Source organism: Hypanus sabinus, chromosome 1, assembly GCF_030144855.1.
Source record: "Hypanus sabinus isolate sHypSab1 chromosome 1, sHypSab1.hap1, whole genome shotgun sequence".
NCBI classification, from domain to species: Eukaryota; Metazoa; Chordata; class Chondrichthyes; order Myliobatiformes; family Dasyatidae; genus Hypanus; species Hypanus sabinus.
This window is the reverse complement of record NC_082706.1, coordinates 178,143,763-178,165,036: the sequence shown is the minus strand read 5'-3', so window position 1 is coordinate 178,165,036 and position 21,274 is coordinate 178,143,763. Positions and strand designations below refer to the sequence as shown.

The window sequence follows — 21,274 nt, the reverse complement described above, 5'->3', positions numbered from 1 at the left end:
TGCTTTTACAATAGTTTTGACTTCCCTTGTCAGCCACGATTGTACCATTTTACCATTTGAGTATTTCTTCATTTTTGGAATACACATGTCCTGCACCTTCCTCATTTTCCCCAGAAACACACGCCATTGCTGCTCTGCTGACATCCCTGCCAGCAGCTCCTTCCAGTTTACTTTGGCCATCTCCTCTCTCATACCACTGTAATTTCCCTTACTCCACTGAAATACTGCTATATCAGACTTTACTTCCTCCCTATAATCATTATGTGATCACTGGTTCCTAAGGGTTCTTTTACTTTAAGCCCCCTAATTGCCTCCAGTTCATTACATAACACCTAATCCAGTATAGCTGATCCCTGGTAGCTCAAGGACAAACTGCTCTAAAAAGCCATCTCTTAGGCATTCAACAAATTCCCTCTCTTGAGATCCATTACCAACCTGATTTTCCCCAATCGACCTGCATGTTATAATCTCCCATGACTACCGTAACATTGCCCTTTTGACACACCTTTTCTATTTCCTGTTGTAACCTGTGGTCCACCTCCCAGCCACTGTTGGGAGGCCTGTATATAACTGCCATCAACATCCTTTTACCCTTGCAGTTTCTTAACTCAACCCACAAGGATTCAATATCTTCTGATCCTATGTCACATCTTTCCACTGATTTGATGCCATTCTTTACCAGTAGAGTCACACCACCCCTTCTGCCTACCTTCCTATCCCTCCAATGTAGAATGTAACCTTGGACATTCTAGCCACAATATCATACCTGGCAATCTGTAATATTGCAACAAGATCATCCACCTTATTTCTTGTACTGACTCTGCAAAGAGTGGTTGTAGACAGGTCATATTCTGCATGGAGGCCGGTGACCAGTGGTGTGCCTCAGGGATCTGTTCTGGGACACCTCCTCTTTGTGATTTTTATAAATAACGTGGATGAGGAAGTGGAGAGATGGGTTAGTAAATTTGCTGATGACACAAAGGTTGGGTGTATTGTGAATAGTGTGGAGGGCTGTCAGAGGTTACAATGGGATATTGATAGGATGCAAAACTGGGTTAAGAAGTGGCAGATGGAGTTCAACCCAGATAAGTGTGAGGTGGCTCATTTTGGTAGGCCAAATATGATGGCAGAATATAGTATTAATGGTAGGACTCTTGGCTGTGTGGAGGATCAGAAGGATCTTGAGGTCCGAGTCCATAGGACACTCAAAGCTGCTACACAGGTTGATTCTGTGGTTAAGAAGGCATACAGTGCATTGGCCTTCATCAATCATGGAATTGAGTTTGAGCCGCAAAGTAATGTTGCAGCTGTATAGGATTCTGGTCAGACCCCACTTGGAGTACTGTGCTCAGTTCTGGTCGCCTCACTACAGAAAGGATGTGGAAACCATAGAAAGGGTGCAGAGGAGATTTACAAGGATGTTGCCTGGATTGGGGAGCATGCCTTATGAGAATAGGTTGAGTGAACTCGGCCTTTTCTCCTTGGAGCGTTGGAGGATGAGAGGTGACCTGATAGAGGTGTATAAGATGATGAGAGGCATTGGTTGTATGGATAGTTAGAGGCTTTTCCCCAGGCCTGAAATGGCTAGCACGAGAGGGCATAATTTTAAGGTGCTTGGAAGCAGGTACAGAGGAGATGTCAGGTGTAAGTGTTTTACGCAGAGAGTGGTGAGTGCGTGGAATGGGCTGCCGGCGGTGGCAGCGGAGGCGGAAACAATAGGGTCTTTTTAAGAGAATCCTGGATGGCTACATGGAGCTTAGAAAAATAGAAGGCTATGGGTAAAGCCTAGGTAGTTCTAAGGTAGGGACATGATTGGCACAGCTTTGTGGGCAGAAGGGCCTGTATTGTGCTGTATGTTTTTCCATGTTTCTGTGATCCAGCTGGAATTTTAAGGGTCAGATTAGTTTGCCCTTCATTTTTTTCATCTTGCTGCAAGATAGAAAACATGCATTTGGTCAGCAGGTGGCACTATTGCTGCTGATAGGTCATGAACAAAAGTTGGTTTTGAAGCATCTTCTATGAAAGGTTAGTGTTATTGGACCTCTTTAAAATTAAGTGTTATGAAGAACTATGAGTAATATAATCTAGGATTACTCCTATTACTTTTACATTTAGCATGTGATATTTTAGAAAAAGAAGTGGTTTGAAACTGACCCTTCCTATTTTCAGGTAGTTAACTGTAATAAATCCAAGAATAAATTACCATAGGCTGCAAATATTAGATAAATTCTGTCAAACAACTAATCTCTGCTTTAAACTTGCTATTATCAAAATTTACTACTTAAGATATTGATGAAAATAACATGCACATGTATTTTAATACATCGGTACAAATAAAATTATTTTTCAAAAAGTTAGTCACATTTGTAAAGAGACAAATCCACTTATTTGTTCATCCACTTATTTGTTCATTATGGCCAATCAGGAGCACTTTTGAGCTTCTGGCTTATGATATATCATGTATTCATCCAGTAACTTGTAAATGCATTGAGGGTTTTTACCTCACTTACCCCAATGGGTAGTTAATTTCAGATGTTGCACCCCCCTCCCCCCACCACCATTGTTTAAGTGAAACAATTTTCTTCACTTTTTATCCTCCAATTCCAATGAAGCTTGTCACTAAAGTATTACCAAGGTCTTTTTGTAGTAGTGTAAAATCTTTTGATTCAAATCTGAATGTTTTCAGATTTACGTGTCCTCGAAAAATTACTACCATCCTTCAGCAGTTAATTGATCACATTCCACGCCATGTATTTTTGTAAATCAGTTCACCATAGACCTCATCCTAGTGCACACTAGGGTCAAATAAGATTGTGATTCAATGTTTTGGACAAGTACCTCCAACACCATAGTTGAAGAGTTGCTCTATTTCCACTGGCAGATTGGATGAGCCAATATCTGTGCCTTTGCATGTGCCAAAAACCCCAATTAGGGTTTCTAATCATGTTCAATGAGCTCTATTCAATGCACAACATGATCCACCACAAGCACTCTACTCCAGATTGTGTCACAGCAGGTGAGTTACAGGAGAACAGAGAAAATACTCCATTCCGGTCTGTGCTATAGAGATGCTGGGCAGTGCAGACTTTGACAATATCCGAGCGAGAATGGTAGGTGTTAGGTTATTGTTAGTCGATGAGGCTACTGTTGCAATAACAATCTGGGTGTCTGCCACCTTGAAGCCACCATGCTATCCTGTTAAGCACCACCCTCATTAAAGTCACATAACCTGGAACAGGCCCTTCAGCCCACTGTCCACCTCGATCATCATGATCATATTTATGATGATCCTATTTTATTCATCTGTTTCCATCATAGGGAAGCAGTTGGCATAACACTATTACTGTGCCAGCAACCCCGGTTTAATTCTGCTGCTGCCTGTGAGGAGTTTGTATATTCTCTTCACAGCCGCATGAGTTTCCTCCCATAATTCAAGGACATGCAGGTTAGTAGTTTACTTGGTCACTTGACTGTAGTTGGCAGCACGGGCTCATTGAGCAAGAAAGGCCAGTTACTGGGTTATATATCTAAATAAATTAAATTGGATGTTTCAAGACAACCCTGGGAGGAACAACAAAGGTAACGTTATTACCAGTTCATTTGGATCACTTGTCAGAGACCACAGATGCCTCTGGGAAGGTGCCCAGTGTTTCAAGTCTCACTGGAAGCTTGCAGTGGCAGAGCAATAAGAGCACAACCACCCAAAGAATCCAGTCACCTGCTCTGTCAAAGTCCACCCTTTTCACCTGTACTCCTGCATTAATAATTTTTGAAACCACCAAAAACAGAATCCTATTTGCTGCAGATGCTAACTCTCTTGCTATTTCTGGCACATTGAAATTTTAAACAAAAATTTTGTTTTATTTTGTGCTTATAAATTGAAATTTAAATTTAGTTCTTTACATAATTGTGTGCTTACTTAAATTTATTTTGCATCTTCTCTAGGTAGGACGTCTTGAAAATGCAATTGGTTGGTATCACAGTCATCCAGGTTATGGATGTTGGCTTTCAGGAATTGATGTTAGCACACAGATGTTAAATCAACAGTTCCAGGAACCATTTGTAGCTGTGGTGGTATGTATCTTACATCTACATCTGACTGTATATATATATCTGCATAATATGGAGTGACAGTCAAAATGCTTGAGAAACTCAGCAGGTCAGGCAGCATCTATGGAGAGGAAAAACAGTTGATGTTTTGGGCTGAGACCCTTCATCAGCACTGGAAAGGAAGGGGGTGGAAGACAATAAGGAGGTGGGGGAGTGGAAGGAATACAAGCTGGCATGTGATAGATGTGGGGGGGTAAAGTAAGAAGCTAGGAGATGATAGGTTGAAGATGTAAAAGGCTGAAGAAGGAATTTGATAAGAGAGGAGAGTGGAAAATGGGAGAAAGGGAAGAAGGAGGGATATCAGAGGGATGTGTGGGCAGATGAGAAGAGAAGGGGGTGAGAGGGGGATCCAGAATGGGGAATGTTCCAAGAAAGATGTGGCAGTGTGAGAAATTGCTGGACGTTAGAGAAATCAATGTTTATACCATCAGGTTGGATGCTGCTCAGATGGAGATTATGTGCATTATGTCCTTTTTTTAATTCAAAGTTTCTTGGGGTATGTAAATCCTCACCTTGCAGTTTCTTTAGTTTGCAATATAAATTGTCAAACAGAATTTTTGAAATTGTTCAAATGATATCAGCTTCATTCTTCAATGATATTTCGTTAAAGAAATCTTAGCTCAAAAAAAGTTGTTGGCCCATTCCTTGCCTTTTCATATAACCCTCTTGTTATTCTTTCTGATTATTTTTGATTTTTTTTCTCTCTTCTATCCCTCTTGTACATTTTAGAAGTGGGAATTTCTTGTTTTTGGTTACTTACCTTTTTTGTTTTCAGTGTACAGGCAGTCCGGGGGTTATGTACGAGTTCCGTTCCTGAGTCCATCTTTAAGTCGGAACAAGTAATAACATCCGGTATTATTTAGCGTTAGTTAGTCAAACGTTTGTCTCAGTATATAATATATATTTTACCTTTCTATACATATAACACACTTAAGAAATGTATGTATTCCAATGATTAAACCACTGCTTTGTTTAGTGATAATTGTAGCTTTCATCAGGGCAGGGCCTTTCACATGCTCCATTATTCTCACCTTATCCGTTATCCTTTAAAATATTTCACCTCTTTCCAAACGCATTATTATTTCCACTTTATTTTCAATCACAATCACTTCCCGTCAATAGAACAGAAGCACTGCGGGCGGCGAGTCCCGAGTTGTGCTGGCTCCCGAGGTCCGCTGTGTCCTAAGGACCACTGCACTGAATTTCCCCGGGTCCAAAAGTCCACTGCACTGAGACAGGTTAAATGAGACAAGTGGGGGCTGTGCTGGGTTTGGGTACTTGATCCTCCACAATATTCCACGTGGGAGTTTAAACTGGAGGTGACTTTTTTTTTTAACGAGGTCGAGTTGCGAGCTCGACATCAATCCGGCACGGATGGTACGGGAGTCACTGGATCGACATCAACCCAGCATGGGAGAGGTCTGTCACCAAATCGAACTCAGGAACCTCCATTCTCGAGCCCGGCGCTGATCTCACTGTGCCACCAGCCAACAGGAACGGGGTGGGGGGGGGGGGGGGCGTGGTCAGGTTGAGTCTTACTAAGAAAAATTTAAGGCAAATACAAAGTTAAGCAGCCAACACGGTCAACAGCAAAAACTTAAAATGGCGGACAGCGTTCTCCTTCCTTGGTTCTTAAGTACAAGTTGTCTGTAAGTCAGACATTCGTAACTCGAGGACTACCTGTAATAGATATTCAGCTCTTAAATACAGCCTTTCATAATTAGCATTGTCACATTTTGCCTTAATTGTGAAAACGTGACTACATTTAACATGTGTATTGATAGTGTAATGGTTTGCATTGTTTGCTATTCCAGTGAATTATTTATGTACCAATTTGTATGTGTGCATAAGCATTTCAGTAACTTTATTTTTAGTGCTTTGTTCAGAATATGTTTTTATTGAATATTACTTTTTTTTAAGATTGACCCTACAAGAACGATATCGGCTGGAAAAGTGAACCTAGGTGCTTTTAGGACATATCCAAAGGTAAATGTTCCTTTCTTTCCTTTCCTGCCCATTTTCTCCATTTTCTTTCTATCTGATTTACAGTGAAAAACTAGTCAGCCCCCACAACTATTTTCACATGTTACTGTCTCATTTGTAAATTTAAAATATAGTGAAGTAGGATTTTTGAGCTGAGATCAATGGTTCATTTTAATATCAGAGAATGTTATTCTCTGTGGATATCATTCTGTGTGGAAGAGTGCGTACCCACAAAGACGTACTGTGCATTCCCAAACCAAAAGCTGTGTATGAACCAGGAGGTACATCATCTGCTGAAGGCTAGATCTGTGGCATTCAAGTCTGGCAACCCAGGCTTATACCAGAAAACCAGCTATGTTTTGTAGAGGGCTGTTTCCAGGGCGAAGAGACAATTTTGAATGAGGTTGGAGGCGACATCGGATGCACGGCAACTCTGGCAGTGTCTGCAAGACATTACTTGCTACAAAGTGAAACCCAATAGCATGAATGACAGCAATGCATCACTACCAGATGAACTCAACCCGTTCTGTGCACGTTTTGAAGGGGAGAACACAACTACAGCTGTAACTACAGATGTTCCGGACCTGGAACATCTGTCAGCGAAGTGTCATCCCTATTATCTGCCACGGGAATTCACCTCGATCATACTGACAGCGGTCTGCATTCCCCCCTAGGCAGAGGTGGAGTGTGCTGTGAATGCACTGTATGCCAACATCAGTGAACTTGAGACCAGGTATCTGGAGGCTTTGCTCATTACAGCCAGGGACTTTAACCAGGCCAGCCTCAGAAAAGCGCTGCCAAAGTTATACCAACATGTCTCCTGCTCCACTAGAGGCCCGAATATACCAACCACATTTCCAGAAGAGTTGAGATATTTTCCAAAATGCAATAAAAACAAAAATCTGTGATATGTTAATTAACATGAACTTTTATTTAACTGACAAAAGTACAAAGAAAAGATTTTCAATAGTTTTACTGACCAACTTAATTGTATTTTGTAAATATACACAAATCTAGAATTTGATAGCTGCAACACACTCAACAAAAGTTGGGACAGAGTTAAAATAAGATTGAAAAGTGCACAGAATATTCAAGTAACACGGGTTTGGAAGACTCCACATTAAGCAGGCTAATTGGTAGCGGGTGAGGTATCATGACTGGGTATAAAAGTAGCGTCCATCAAAGGCTCAGTCTTTGCAAGCAAGGATGGGTTGTGACTCATCCCTTTGTGCCAAAATTCGTGACAGAATTGTTAGTAAGTTCAAAAGGAACATTTCTCAATGCAAGATTGCAGAGAATTTAGGTCTTTCTACATCTACAGTACATAATATTGTGAAAAGATTCAGAGAATTCAGAGACAGTGCATAAAGGGCAAGGTCAGAACCACTGTTGACTGTGGAACCATGTGCTGTTGTCAGATGAGTTCACATTTCAGCTAGTTTTCGGAAAAAACAGTTCTCTGTGTCAAAGATGAAAACGACCATCCTGATTGTTATCAGCGAAAGGTGCAAAAGCCAGCATCTATGATGGTATGGGTGTGCATCAGTGCCCACGGCAAGGGTGAGTTGCATGTATGTGAAGGTACCATTGACTCTGAGGTGTATATTAGGATTTTAGAGAGACATATGTTGCCATCAAGGCGACGTCTCTTCCCGGGACGTCCATGCTTATTTCAGCAGGACAATGCCAGACCACATTCTGCACGGGCTACAGCAGCATGGCTTTGTAGACACAGAGTGTGTGTGCTTGACTGGCCTGCTGCCAGTCCAGATCTATCTCCTATTGAAAATGTATGGTGCATCATGAAGAGGAGAATCAGACAACGGAGACCACGGACTGTTGAGCAGCTAAAGTCTTATATCAAGCAAGAATGGACAAAATTTCCAATTGTATATTTACAAAATACAATTAAGTTGTCAGTAAAACTATTGAAAATCTTTTCTTTGTACTTTTGTCAGTCAAATTAAGGTTCACGTGAATTAACATATCACAGATTTTTGATCTTATTGCATTTTGGAAAATATCCCAACTTTTCTGGAAATGGGGTTTGTACTTGACCACTGCTACACAGCAGTCAAGGATGCCTACCGTTCCGTCCCATGACCTCACTTCAGAAAATCGGACCATCCTCCTCCTCCCGGCTTACAAACAGAAACTGAAGCGGGAGGTCACGGTGTCAAAAGTGGTGTTGCGTTGGACAGAGGAAACAGATGAGGTCCTCCATGACTGCTTTGAATCGGTGGATTGGTTAGTATTCAAGAACTCAGCAGCTAACCTCAATGAGTATGCCTCAGCTGTCACAGACTATCTGGAAATGCACAGAGGACTGTGTGCTTCGCAAGACGATCCGGATGTTCCCTAACCAGAAACCTTGGATGAATTATGAGGTGTAGTCCCTTTTGAAGGCTAGAGCTGCGGCTTTTAGGTCCGGGGATACCAGTTGCTACACGGAATCCACGTATGAACTCCAGAAAGCCATTAAGGGCGCCAAGACACAATATTGAGCCAAGTTGGAAGCCCGGGATAACCAAAGGGATGCCAGTAGACTATGGCAGGGTCTAAATGAGATCACTGGGGACAAAGAAAAGGCTGGGAATATCAATAACTGTAGCGCTTCTCTTCCTGACGAACTTAATGTATTCCACGCAAGTTTTGAACAGAAGAAGAGCATCCCGCCCCCTCCAGATGAACCGGACCTGGTGGCATTGAGATTCATCGTCACCGATGAAGATGTTAGAAGAGCCTTCCTGAAGATAAATCCAAGGAAGGCGATGGGCCCAGATGGCGTCCCGGGACGGGTTCTCCAGGACTGTGCAAGTGAGCTAACTGGAGTGCTTGCTGACATCTTCAACTACTCTCTGCTTCAGTCTAAGATCCCCTCGTGTTTTAAGAAGGCAACGACAATCGCAGCGCCGAAGAAAAGCAAGGTGGCATGCCTGAATGACTATCGACCTGTGGCTCTGATGTCAATTGCTAATGAAGTGCTTCGAGCGATTGGTTATGGCACACATCAACCATAGCCTACTGGTCAACCTCAACGCTTTGCAATTCGCCTACCAGAGCAACAGGTCAACGGCAGATGCCATCTCTCTGGCACTACGTTCCTCCTTAGAACACCTGGAGGATAAAGGCACATATGTAAGGCTCCTTTTCATTGACTACAGCTCTGCCTTTAATACCATCATTCCAAATAAACTGATTCCTAAGCTCTAGAACCTGGGTCTTAGCACTCAGATCTGCAGCTGGATCTTCAACCTCCTCACAGATAGGACCCAGGCTGTAAAAATAGGGGACAAGCTCTCCTCTACAATCACTCTGAGCACCAGTGCCTCACCAGACTGTGTACTCAGCCCACTGCTGTACTCACTGTACACCCATGATTATGTAGCCAAGTTTCCATCGAACTCAATATATAAGTTTGCTGATGACACCACAATTGTAGGCCATATCTTGGGTAATGATGAGTTGGAGTACAGAGAGGAAATTAAGAGCCTGGTGGCATGGTGCAAAGACAATAACCTATCCCTCAACGTCAGCAAGTCAAAGGAATTGGTTGTTGACTTTAGAAGGAGTAGCGGACTGCACGACCCCAGCTACATTGGTGGTGCACAGGTGGAACAGGTCAAAAGCTTGAAGTTCCTTGGGGTGAATATCACAAATGACCTGCCTTGGTCTAACCAAGCAGAGTCCGCTGCCAAGAAGGCCCACCAGTGCCTTTACTTCCTGAGAAAGCTGAAGAAATTTGGCCTGTCCCCTAAAACACTCACTATTTTTTATAGATGCACCATAGAAAGAATTCTTAGGGTGCATCACAATCTGGTATGGAAGTTGTCCTGTCCAAGACTGGAAGAAACTGTAGAAGATCATGAACATAGCCCAGCACATCACACAAACCTATCTTCCATCCTTGGACTCACTTTACACTGCACGCTGTTGGAGCAGTGCTGCCAGGATAATCAAGGACACGACCCACCCAGCCAACTACATCTGTCTAATGAAACCACTCCTTTCTAAATGTTTTGCTATTTCTTCCTTAATGACAGCTTCAAGCATTTTCCCGACTACACATGTTAAGCTATCTGGCCTAGAGTTGCTCATCTTTTGCCTACATCCTTTTTTAAAAAAAGGCGTGACATTTGCTATCTTCCAATCTGCCAGGACCTGCCCAGAGTCTAGAGAGTTTTGATAAATGATTACCAATGCATCTATTATAACCTCTGCCAATTCCTTCAGCACCCTGAGATGCATCTCATCAGGTCCAGGGGACTCATTTACCTTCATGCCCTCTAGTTTGCTCATCATCATCTCTTTAGTGACAGTGATTTTATCGAAGTCCTTACCTCCCATTTTGTCTATAGCATCCTTCTTTGGCATAGTAGTTGTCTCCTCCACCATGAAGACTGATACAAAATAGTCGTTCATTGTCTCAGCCATTTCCTTATCACCCAATATCAATTTCCCCTTCTCATCTTCCAAGGAACCTACATTGACTTTAGCCACCCTCTTCCACTTTATATATTTATAAAAACTTTTGATATCTGCTTTTATATTTTGTGCTAATTTACTTTCATATTCTGTCTTCCCTTTCCTTATTTCTTGTTTATTTGTTCTCTGTTGCTTTTTAGTTTTCTCAATCCTCCAGTCTCCCACTACTCTTAGCGACTCTTTTATTTCCATAGTTATCCAAGGCTTGCTCTCCCCACACTTACTGTGCTTATTTTTGACTGGAATATACTTTTGTTGAGCACTGTGAAAAATCTCTGAAAGTATTCCACTGTTCCTCAACTGTCCTACCAAATAGCCTGTGCTCCCAATTTACATTATTCAACTCCTCCTCCATCCCGTTGTAGTCTCCCTTGTTCAAGCATAATACACTAGTTTTAGATCTAACTATTTCATCCTTCATCTGAATGCGAAATTCAGTCATACTATGATCACTCTTTCCAAGAGAATCCCTGACTACAGGATCGTTAATCTAACCTGTCTCATTGCACAGGACTAGATCTAAGGTATTATTTTCCCTTGTAGATTCACTAACATGCTGCTCAAGAAAGCCATCATAGTTGCATTCTATGAAGTCCTCCTCAAGACGTCCTTGACCAACCTGATTCACCCAATCTATGTGGAAGTTAAAATCCCCCATGATAACTGCCGTTCCGTTCTTACAAGCCTCAGTTATTTCTTGGTTAATTGCCTCTGCCACTGCAATATTTTATTAGGAGGCCTATAGACAACACCCAGCAGTGATTTTTTTCCCATTACTATTCGTAATCTCTACCCAGATATACTCAAAATTCTGCTCCATAGATCTTATACTGTCTCTCATAATCGCCCTGATCTCATCCCTAATCAAGAGCGCCACCCCACCTCCTCTGCCTTCCTGTCTATCCCTCCGTATTACCTGATAACCCTTGGATATTTAATTCCCAGTCGTCTCCACCTTGCAAACAGATGAAAGAAAGAATAACAATAAGAGCATGAGATGGAGTTCTTGAAAGTGAGTCCATAAGTTGTGGGAACAGTTCAGTGATGTTGATAAAGTTACTCCCTCTGGTTCAACAGCTTGATGGTTCAGGGTTAATAACTGTTCCCAGGTGTGGGTCCTTAGGCTCCTGTATCTTCCTGTAACAGCGTTCAATGTAGATGTGCTCAATGGTGGGGAGGGTTTTATCTGTGTAAGACTGGGCTCTATCTATTACCTTTTGTAGGCTTTTCCATATAAGGGCATTGGTGTTCTCATACCTGGCTATGATGCAACCAGTCAATATACTGTCTGCACCACACATGCATAGAAGTTTGTAAAAGTTTTAGATGACATGTCAAATCTTCACCAACTCCTAAGAAAGTAGAGGTACTGCCGAGCTTTCTTCAAAATGGCACTTGCATGCTAGACTTAGGGACAGATAAGCTGAAATGATGACACCAAGGGATGTAAAGTTGCTGACTGTTTCCACCTCTGATCCCCCAATGATTGGCTCATGGAGCTCTGGTTTCCTCCTGCTGGTCAATAACCAGCTCCTTGGTCTTCTGATATTGAGTAAGGGTGGCACCTCTCAGTGAGACTTTCACTCTCCCTCCTATATGCTGATTCGTCACCACCTTCGATTCAGCCAACAATAGTAGTGTTGTCAACAAATTTAAATATGGGATTGGAGCTGTGCTTGGCCTCACAGTGATATGTATAAAGCAAGGACAGCAGGGGACTAAGGACACAGCTTTGTGGTGCACCTGAGCCAATGGAGATTGTTGGCAATCTGAACTAGTTGCTAGAATTTGTTTAAATGAGACAGTAGATGTTATTGCTCAGTTCCATTTTTTTGTGCGAAAGAAAATAAATATTTAAAAAGATGCCTAAAATATCTTGAAAATATTTCTTAATTTAACGCAGGGTTATAAACCACCTGATGAAGGTCCTTCAGAGTATCAAACTATTCCACTTAACAAAATAGAGGATTTTGGTGTACACTGCAAACAGTAAGTAACAACCTGTGAAGTGATTGTCATCAGTGCATTTGTTTCTCAATAATATGTTGAATTTATTTGACTCTCATTTCCTTTAAAAGTATTGTATTTTAATCTGACTCATTGCAGCTAAGATCCTACAGAGTACATTTTTAAAAATTAATTTCTTTTAGACTTGTAACTCATTTATTGCCCATCTCTAACTGCTCTTGAAAAGTGTGTCTTGCATAGCCATTCCAGAGAGAATCATTTGTATCAATCATATTGAGTAAGAGGATATGTTGATCTCTGCATGGGAAATGACATCTGGACACTGGATTTTGCAGGAGCAGAATAACATTTTTATTTTAAGGCTTTCTGGTTCTTAAGTTTATGACTATCTTTATCTAGTGGAACATAATCTCAAGGAAATAACTAAGTAAATCATAAAAATCTTCGCATTTTAGAATTTGACTATCATTTTTATAATATATTTGGATTTGTTTAAAATAGCTAAATGGTAAAACATTGGAAATTTGGGAATTAAAATTGATTAGATTACAAATGCTCCTGAAATACAGATTGAGTATCAGGAGCTACTGAGGTACTACAGCTTTGGATACCATTGTGTAACCATTTAAATTATAAAAGTGAACATGGTAATTTATAAGGAAAGTGTAAGGCGATGTAAGATTTTTATCATTAATCTATGTGCTTACACTTCAAAACCTTATTACTTCTCATATTTATGTCAATAGTTAACCATTATAAATTCCTATCTCCTTATTATGAAACTGATCTTTAATTGGGGCCTTGCAAACTGAGGGATTTTATTAAAGAAGTGGCACTGAAATTAAACCTTGTGGCTGAAATATTTTGGATTTGTGTTAAAGAATCATTTTTCTTTAGGTATTATGCTCTTGAAGTTACGTATTTTAAATCATCACTGGATCGTAAACTACTTGAACTTCTGTGGAACAAATATTGGGTGAACACGCTCAGTTCTTCAAGTCTACTCACAGTGAGTTTTCTCTGCTTATGATCTGATTCATTTTTGAAGTGGCAAAGCTAGTATGAAAATATATTCTACTCCTTTAACAGTATAATATTTCCTAACTTCACCACTTTCAGAAATCTTGTTTATCTACAAATTACTTTTGACCTAAATGCAACTTGGATGTGCAACTTTGGCATGCACATACTGCCTTCAAGAACTGGAACAATGTTGTTTTGCGTTGTGCCTGAAACCAAGTTCATAGTATCAGTACTACCAGAAATTGAAGTAGGCTTCAACTCAATTTTGGGGTAGGAGTGAAAATCATTAGAGGTTTATTCCTCTGTCCCAATTAGATCAGTTTTTTTTTGCACAAAGCTGAAGCTGTTGTATCTATACGTTTGGTTTAGTAAACGTATTGTTGTTTCCTCATTGTTGCTATGTCTATAATTTGTGAAATGAATTTTACTTATCCTGAAGAGATTTGGAATTTTTAATATTATTAATGTTCATTAAGAAGACCATTCAATGAATGTTATTAGTGTTGTTTGCAAAAATTAAGATGAAAGGTGTACATAATGAAAGGATGTGAGATACTTGAACCATGTGGGGTACTTCGATCATACACTCCTCATTTTGAAGTCATTAATTCATACAAAATTGGAGAGACTGTAGAAGCTGGAAAACTAGATCAGCACACACAGAATGCTGGAGGAACTCAGCAGAACTCATCTATCACCTGCCATCTCCTGCTGTTCCTTCTCCCCCTGGCCTTATTCTTTTTTTAAAAATTCTGGCTGTGCACCCTTCCTTTCTAGTCCTGCCGAAGGGTCTCAGCCTGAAATGTTGACTGTTCATTTTCCTCCGTAGATGATGCCTGACTTCCCTCATTGCTCCAGCATTTTGCATGTGTTGGTTATTCATTCATATGGTTATTTCTTATAAACAATTATGCAATTTCTACCAAAGAGAACTTACAAATTGATAATTTCTACATTGATTGGTATAGTGAATCATTTGAGTCTCTTTGCTCATTGTATTTTAGAAAAATCTTATTCATTATCTTGTGCCTGCACTTTTCACTGCAGAATGCTGATTACACCACAGGACAAGTTTTTGACTTATCTGAAAAGTTGGAACAGTCAGAAGCCCAGCTCGGTAGAGGTAGTTTTATGCTTGGTTTGGACACTCATGACAGAAAATCTGAGGACAAGTTGGCCAAAGCTACTCGGGATAGGTAATATCCTACGTCTAAACCCACCAAACCATTTGTATTTTCAGCTTGTGTATAACTTAATATTTTCTTTCAAAAGTCTGTGTGATTAAAACTGCAGAATTGAAATGTACTTCCTCCTTTGGGGGTGGGAGGGCATTTGAGTACTAATGTACATTTATTTTACAAGAGTAAACTTTGATTTTGTCAGGGAAGTCAGTAGAAGGAAAAAAGAAAAGAGAATAATGTAGATACTATTTTGCAGTAGTGGTTATTCAAACCCACATTTTCCCGGTAGGATGTGATTGCTCTGTCTTTTTACCTGTCTATGAAGTCCTTAGCCAATACTGGCATCTTCTATGATCATCAACTTGTGTGGAACCAAACAAGATTTTACTATTTACAACTTACTCTATTTTACTTGTACTGTTTTTCAGCTGCAAGACTACCATAGAAGCCATACATGGTTTGATGTCTCAAGTAATTAAGGACAAACTTTTTAATCAGATCAATATACCTTCTGCATAAAGTACTGAAACCCATCAAAGGAAGCTTCAGTGGAATGTTCTTGTAATGCTTAAAGATACTCCAAATTCTTTAAATAGACAGAATCTATAATTGGTTCTCCAAGACACTGGAGACCTAATGTATTACTTTACAAACCATAGGCTGTTTTCTTAGCTTTCATTAGCCTGACTAGTAATTTTAACAAATATTGTCAAAATTTTGTAAAATGGCAGGTGTTAAACCACCTCAATTTGTTATGGCAAAATCCAGTATAGTCCAAAATAGGGCGGGTGGGTGCGATTGGAATATATTGATGGAGTTTCTCTAAGACAAATGAAGTGTGTTATTCATGTTATTAAATGATACTAATATTACCAGAGATTGCACTTTCATTTTGTTTTTTATTTTAATTACTTCAAAGTTCTTAGTGCTGAAACATATGCTGTTTTACAATTCACTCACTGAAATCTTCACACCACCTTGATGTTGAGTTAATTAATGATACTTTTACTGTTTCCGTAGGCCTGTGTTCTCTTTCTAAGAGTAGTATCCCAGACGCATACTATATTTAGCATTTGCAAGTTCCTTCCAGACAGCTCATTTGTTTTTGGGTAATATCAGTACAAACAAATTTGACTCCTAGGCTGGTTTGTTACTGAGTTTCTCATTGCAGTCTGAAGTACACTGATTGAAAAGATGGTGGAAATCGATTTCAACATACTTTTCAAATGAGAATTGAATAAATGATTGAAAATGAAAGTTTGCTGAGTTAAGGATAGAGATCCAGGGAACAGGTCCAATCATCCCAGATCTCTCTAAGACCAATCACATAGACATTAAAGGCTTATCTGTTTCCTGTTGCTACGTTTTCTATTCCCTATAGGCAACCTACAGGTGAGGCATCAACGTGAGTTAATTGGATCAAAGTGATTTCACATTCCTTAATTTTTTTTAAAAATTAGTCACCTCTAACAAAATAAGTTATTTTATTCCCTCCCTCTGGAAAAAGAGTTTGAGAGAAATGGTGAAGAAAACAATTAGGTGAAATTATCTCTGAAACAGGAAAGGCATTATTTAGCCTAAAACAGTTTTCCTGTTTGCATTGCAAAACAATTATATTAAAGCAGAATATAAATTTTTGGTTCAATCGTCCTTATGCGTTAGTCTGTACATAAAGATAAAGATCTTAAAAGATTAGCTTTATTTGTATATAGTATGTACTTTGAAACATATGACCACTCCCCGCTGAATAGTGATGGCTCCTCGGTCGAGATCGTAAGAGCACCAAATTTCTTGGTGTTCACTTGGCGGAGAATCTCACCTGCTCCCTCAGCACCAGCTCCATAGTAAAGAACGCCCAGCAGCGTCTCTACTTTCTCCGAGGGCTGAGGAAAGTCTATCTCCCACCTCCAATCCTCATCACATTCTGGAGGGGTTTGTATTGAGAGCATCCTGACCAGCTGCATCACTGCCTGGTTCAGAAATTGCACCATCTTGGATCACAAGGCCCTGCAGCGGATAGTGAGGTCAGCTGAGAAGATCATTGGAATCTCTCTTCCCACCATTACGGACATCTACACTATACACTGCATCCGCAAAGCAAACAGCATTATGAAGGACCCCACGCACCCCTCATACAAACTCTTCTACCTCCTGCCGTCTGAGAAAAGGCACCAAAGCATTTGGGCTCTCACGACCAGACTATGTAACAGTTTCTTCCCCCAAGCTATCAGACACCTCAATACCCAGAGCCTGGACTGACACCTTACTGCCCTATTGTCTTGTTTATTATTTATTGTAATGCCTATACTGTTTTGTGCACTTTATGCAGTCCTGGGTAGGTCCATAGTCTAGTGTAGTTTTTTTTACGTAGTTCAGTCTAGTTTTGTACTGTGTCATGTAACACCATGGTCCTGAAAAACGTTGTCTCGTTTTCACTATGTACTGTACCAGCAGTTATGGTCGAAATGACAATAAAAAGTGACTTGACTACAGTGAAAAGCACTGTTTGCATCAATGACCAACAATCAGTCAGAGAATTGTGCTGGGGGCAGCCCACAAGTGTCGCCAACATAACATGCCCACATTTACAAAACCTAACCCCCATGTCTTTACAAAGTGGGAAGAAACTGGAACAGCTGGAAAACCTGTGCAGTCACAGAGAACGTACAGACTTCTTACAGACTGAAGTGAAAATTGAACCCAGATTGGTGATCGCTGACGCTGAAAATTGTTCTGCTAATTGCTATGCTACTGTGTCATCCTTAATGTACTAATGTACATTTTATTTCATTCTATCCCATTTAAACCACCTTGGAACTACCAAGTGTATTTTCAATTAGTCAATGTTTACTTCATTTCCTTTAGAAAAAGGTTAGTACTTGTAGAACACTAACATCATGAATGCTAAATGTTATTTTTAGAAAGTTAAATGGATGTAGCAAAATTACCACGGTGGTAACTGAGATTAATGATGTAGATGGCTTGCTTCACTTTTAATAATATAGTGACCTTAGTGCTTAAATTACAAAACTGATTCACAGTAGTTTCAAGGTCTTATGTAAACTTTTCTTTCCTTTAGATGTAAAAACATGTTTCAACAAGCACATTAAACGATTGACAGAATCTGTCTGTTGAAAAGGTATTTTTTGATTAATTACACCCTCAAGTTTTGTTTTTGCAAAACTCTGCACAAAGAAGGAAGAATATCCTTACAGGAAGGGGATTTCTAAATGGTCTGTTTCAGAGGTCACTGTTTTCTTGCCACATTTTTTTAAATCATCTGAATTCTATTTTTGTGGCACTGTGAAAGCTTCATTGATTGTGGTCATTTGTAAAAATAAAATTAATTTAAAATACTAAGGGTACTGATTATAGCTAATATTGCCTTACAGATATTTGGCAATATTTTATTAATTTAAAGATACAGCACAGAACAGGCCCTTCCAGTCCAATGAACCACACTTCCCAGCAACCCACCTATTTAACACCAGCCTAATCACAGGACAATTTACAATGACCAATTAATGGCTCTCTCTTTGGACTGTTGGAGGAAACATGAGCTCCCAGAGGAAACCCACACAGTCACAGGGAAAACACACAAACTCTACAGACAGCACCAGAATTGAACTCAGAACTCCGATACCCTGAGCTGCAATAGTGTTCTGCTAACCACTATGCTATTGTAGCCCAATATCATAAACAGTATAACTACTTTCTGATACAAGTTACTCTAAATCAGGGATGGCCAACCTATGTTGCATGCACCAAAAGTGGCGCATTGGATGATTAGAAATGGCGCATTGCACCCAGAGATGATGATAAAAAAGTAAGCCTACTCATGCAAAAATTATTAACCAAAAACCGATCTGTAGAAAAAAAAATCTAACAGGAATTCAAGTAACCTAGAGCTAAAAATGGGTTTTACTGAGAATAAATCTAAAACTTAGCAATTATTTTTAGCAATTTTATTATTCCATGCACATCTTTTGGCAAATTATCTTTTTTCACATTAATCTGTTTTCAATTTTAAAAAAATGTTCAATGAGTCAAACTAGGAAAGAAGGACTTTTGTTCTGCAGTTGTTCCATAACTGTTTAATACACGTTTGATACTTGTTTGATTCTGAGGTGCCAGGCATCTGCACCAGTGGTGCATTGCAGGTTTTTGCCAGTCAGTTTACAATTGACACTCCTGCGCTATGGAGTTTCATCTTCATCTTTTGTGAATATTTGCAGTTTTGTACTTTTTTGAAAATTAAGCTTTGTTTTTATATTCAGTTACCTATCACAGTGAAATGAGCAAAAGAAAAGCAGAAAGTGATAGTAAGCGTGAATTCAATGAACAGTGGGAATATTGGTTATTATTTATAGTGGGTCCTTCAAGAAAACTGTTGTCACATAATAGAAGATATGTTCTTAATAGACACTATAAAACACATCAGACTGAAATAGCAGGAAAACTGAAGCTAGTGCTTGGGTCTGAGTTAAGGAAAGAATGTGATTCAGAAAAAGGAAGAAAACAAAAGAAGACAAAATGTATTTGTTAAAAGTCTCATTAAGGTAAGAACAGTAATGTTTATCTTGTTTTTATATTATATCAATATGTAAAAATGCTAAATATGTCTATATTAACATTTTTACAAGAATTGAATGGGGGTACAAGAGTTGTATGGCGCATCTGAACTCGTGTGTGAAAAAATTGATGCATGGAATGTAAAATGTGGGCCACCCCTGCTCTCAATACGAAACATTCTTTGTTAGACACAACACTTTGGAACCTCACTGCTTGCTCTACTGACTGCTCAAGCTTGATACCAGATCTCTTATTAGCCTCAAAGTGAATTTTGGAGCATGCTACCCTTCCTTCTCATAGCACTACAGCCATTCTTCACACACCACTGTGCAAGCTACGTTTATTTGTGTGGAAAGGAATTTTTGAACCAACAATCAGTGTGGTCTTTTCATTATAATATGGAAGGATGCAGGTGTCGTCTCTGAATACTATTTATTCTCACTTAATTGTTGCTTATTTCACAGTACATTCTTTTCACTCTGTTACATATACCATTCCCACTTGAAATTCAATATTAAATCTGTTGTATTTTTACAGAGGTTGCATTCCAAGCAGAAAACTTCTACACCAAAGATTTGCTTCACTGGTACCTTGCCAAAAATAGTAAAAACCCTGTTGAATTAGTCTGTTGATGATTTTGGTGGTGCTGTATTGATAGATTTTCAGAATTATTGGAACACAATAATTTTCAGAATTATTGGAACTCAATTTTAATTTACTTTATATATTAAGCAATAGAGTGGCATTATACATTTTTCTGTGAACCCAGTGACTTTTGAGGGAGCATGGAAAGTAGAACCAGGTGAATTTAAAAAGAGAATGGGGTATGAGCTTGATGAGCAGAATGGGGGCCCTATTCAATGTTTTTGCTCTCTCTTTGCATTATTGATTTAATTTTTTATATAGTATACTTATTGTAATTTATAGTTATGTGTTACAAAGTACTGCCACAAAACAACAAATTTCATGACATGCCAGTAATCTTAAACCTGATTCTGATTCTAATATAAACCATTAGGATTTCCTAACTGTAAGACAGTGGATTATCAGTTTTACTGATAACCAATCTGTATCCAATTCAAGCAGAAAAAAATTAATTCCTCTCTATTTCTTACAAAATTTCAACATTAATTCAATATTCTTTAAAATGTTATGTTCCTATAGGTGATGGATTGGGTGCTTTTCTTTCTCTTGTTTTTTTTTTCCTTTTTTTTTACTATGGGTGACTTGCTCATTTGTTAAGACATGTATTATTGTTATTTTTGTTTATATGGCAATGATCCTTCTATATAATTGATTTTCTTCATTGTAGTTTGTAGAAAATTATAAATAAAAATATTTTTAAAAATTTATGTTCCTAAAATAAATAATAACATTGTTTCTCCTAAGCCTATCCTTCTGAATGCATCAGTTCAATCTTTTCTACATTGAATTTAATTTGCCAGACATCCACTAATGTCTGCAATTTATGCATGCCAGCTTGCAGTCTGCTGCCATTCTCCTTTCTGATACATATTAAAGACTCTTAAATCATGGTTCTAAGTCCATGAATGTACAAAAACAGAGCAGAGTGCTAATTGTAATCTCCTAGGCACATCCATGTTAAAAGCAAACCATTCATTACGACTTTGTTAAAACAGAAGATTAGAATGGTAATTCTCATTTTTGTAGTATATACCCCAATATCATACATTATAGTTACATCGTAATGCTTATGCTGAATGCATTTATGGTTCAAAGCATCCTGTTACCCTTTATGACAAAACAAGTAATAAGTAAGATTTGAATCATAACTTTTTCCCCCATGCCTGTGCTTGTAAAGAATTGAATGGCAAAACTGACTTAGAAGAAATAAATATTTAAGTTATACACATACAAACAAGCTGGAGGAACTCAGCAGGTTGGGCAGCATCCGTGGAAACGAGTGGTCAATGTTTCAGGCCGAGACTCTT

General features: G+C 39.2%; 1 protein-coding gene across 1 annotated transcript in view; it reads left to right on the top strand.

Annotated features, from left to right (window-relative positions):
- cops5 (COP9 signalosome subunit 5) overlaps window positions 1–17,877 on the top strand; it is a 41,309-nt gene extending 23,432 nt beyond the window's left edge. The window contains exons 3-8 of the mRNA XM_059982334.1: window positions 3,946–4,074; window positions 6,031–6,096; window positions 12,482–12,567; window positions 13,444–13,555; window positions 14,617–14,765; window positions 15,179–17,877. Of these exons, the coding sequence (XP_059838317.1) occupies window positions 3,946–4,074; window positions 6,031–6,096; window positions 12,482–12,567; window positions 13,444–13,555; window positions 14,617–14,765; window positions 15,179–15,269 (633 nt within the window). The 3' untranslated portion in view covers window positions 15,270–17,877. The remainder of the gene's footprint in view (window positions 1–3,945; window positions 4,075–6,030; window positions 6,097–12,481; window positions 12,568–13,443; window positions 13,556–14,616; window positions 14,766–15,178) is intronic.
- The last annotated feature ends 3,397 nt before the right edge of the window (window positions 17,878–21,274 follow it).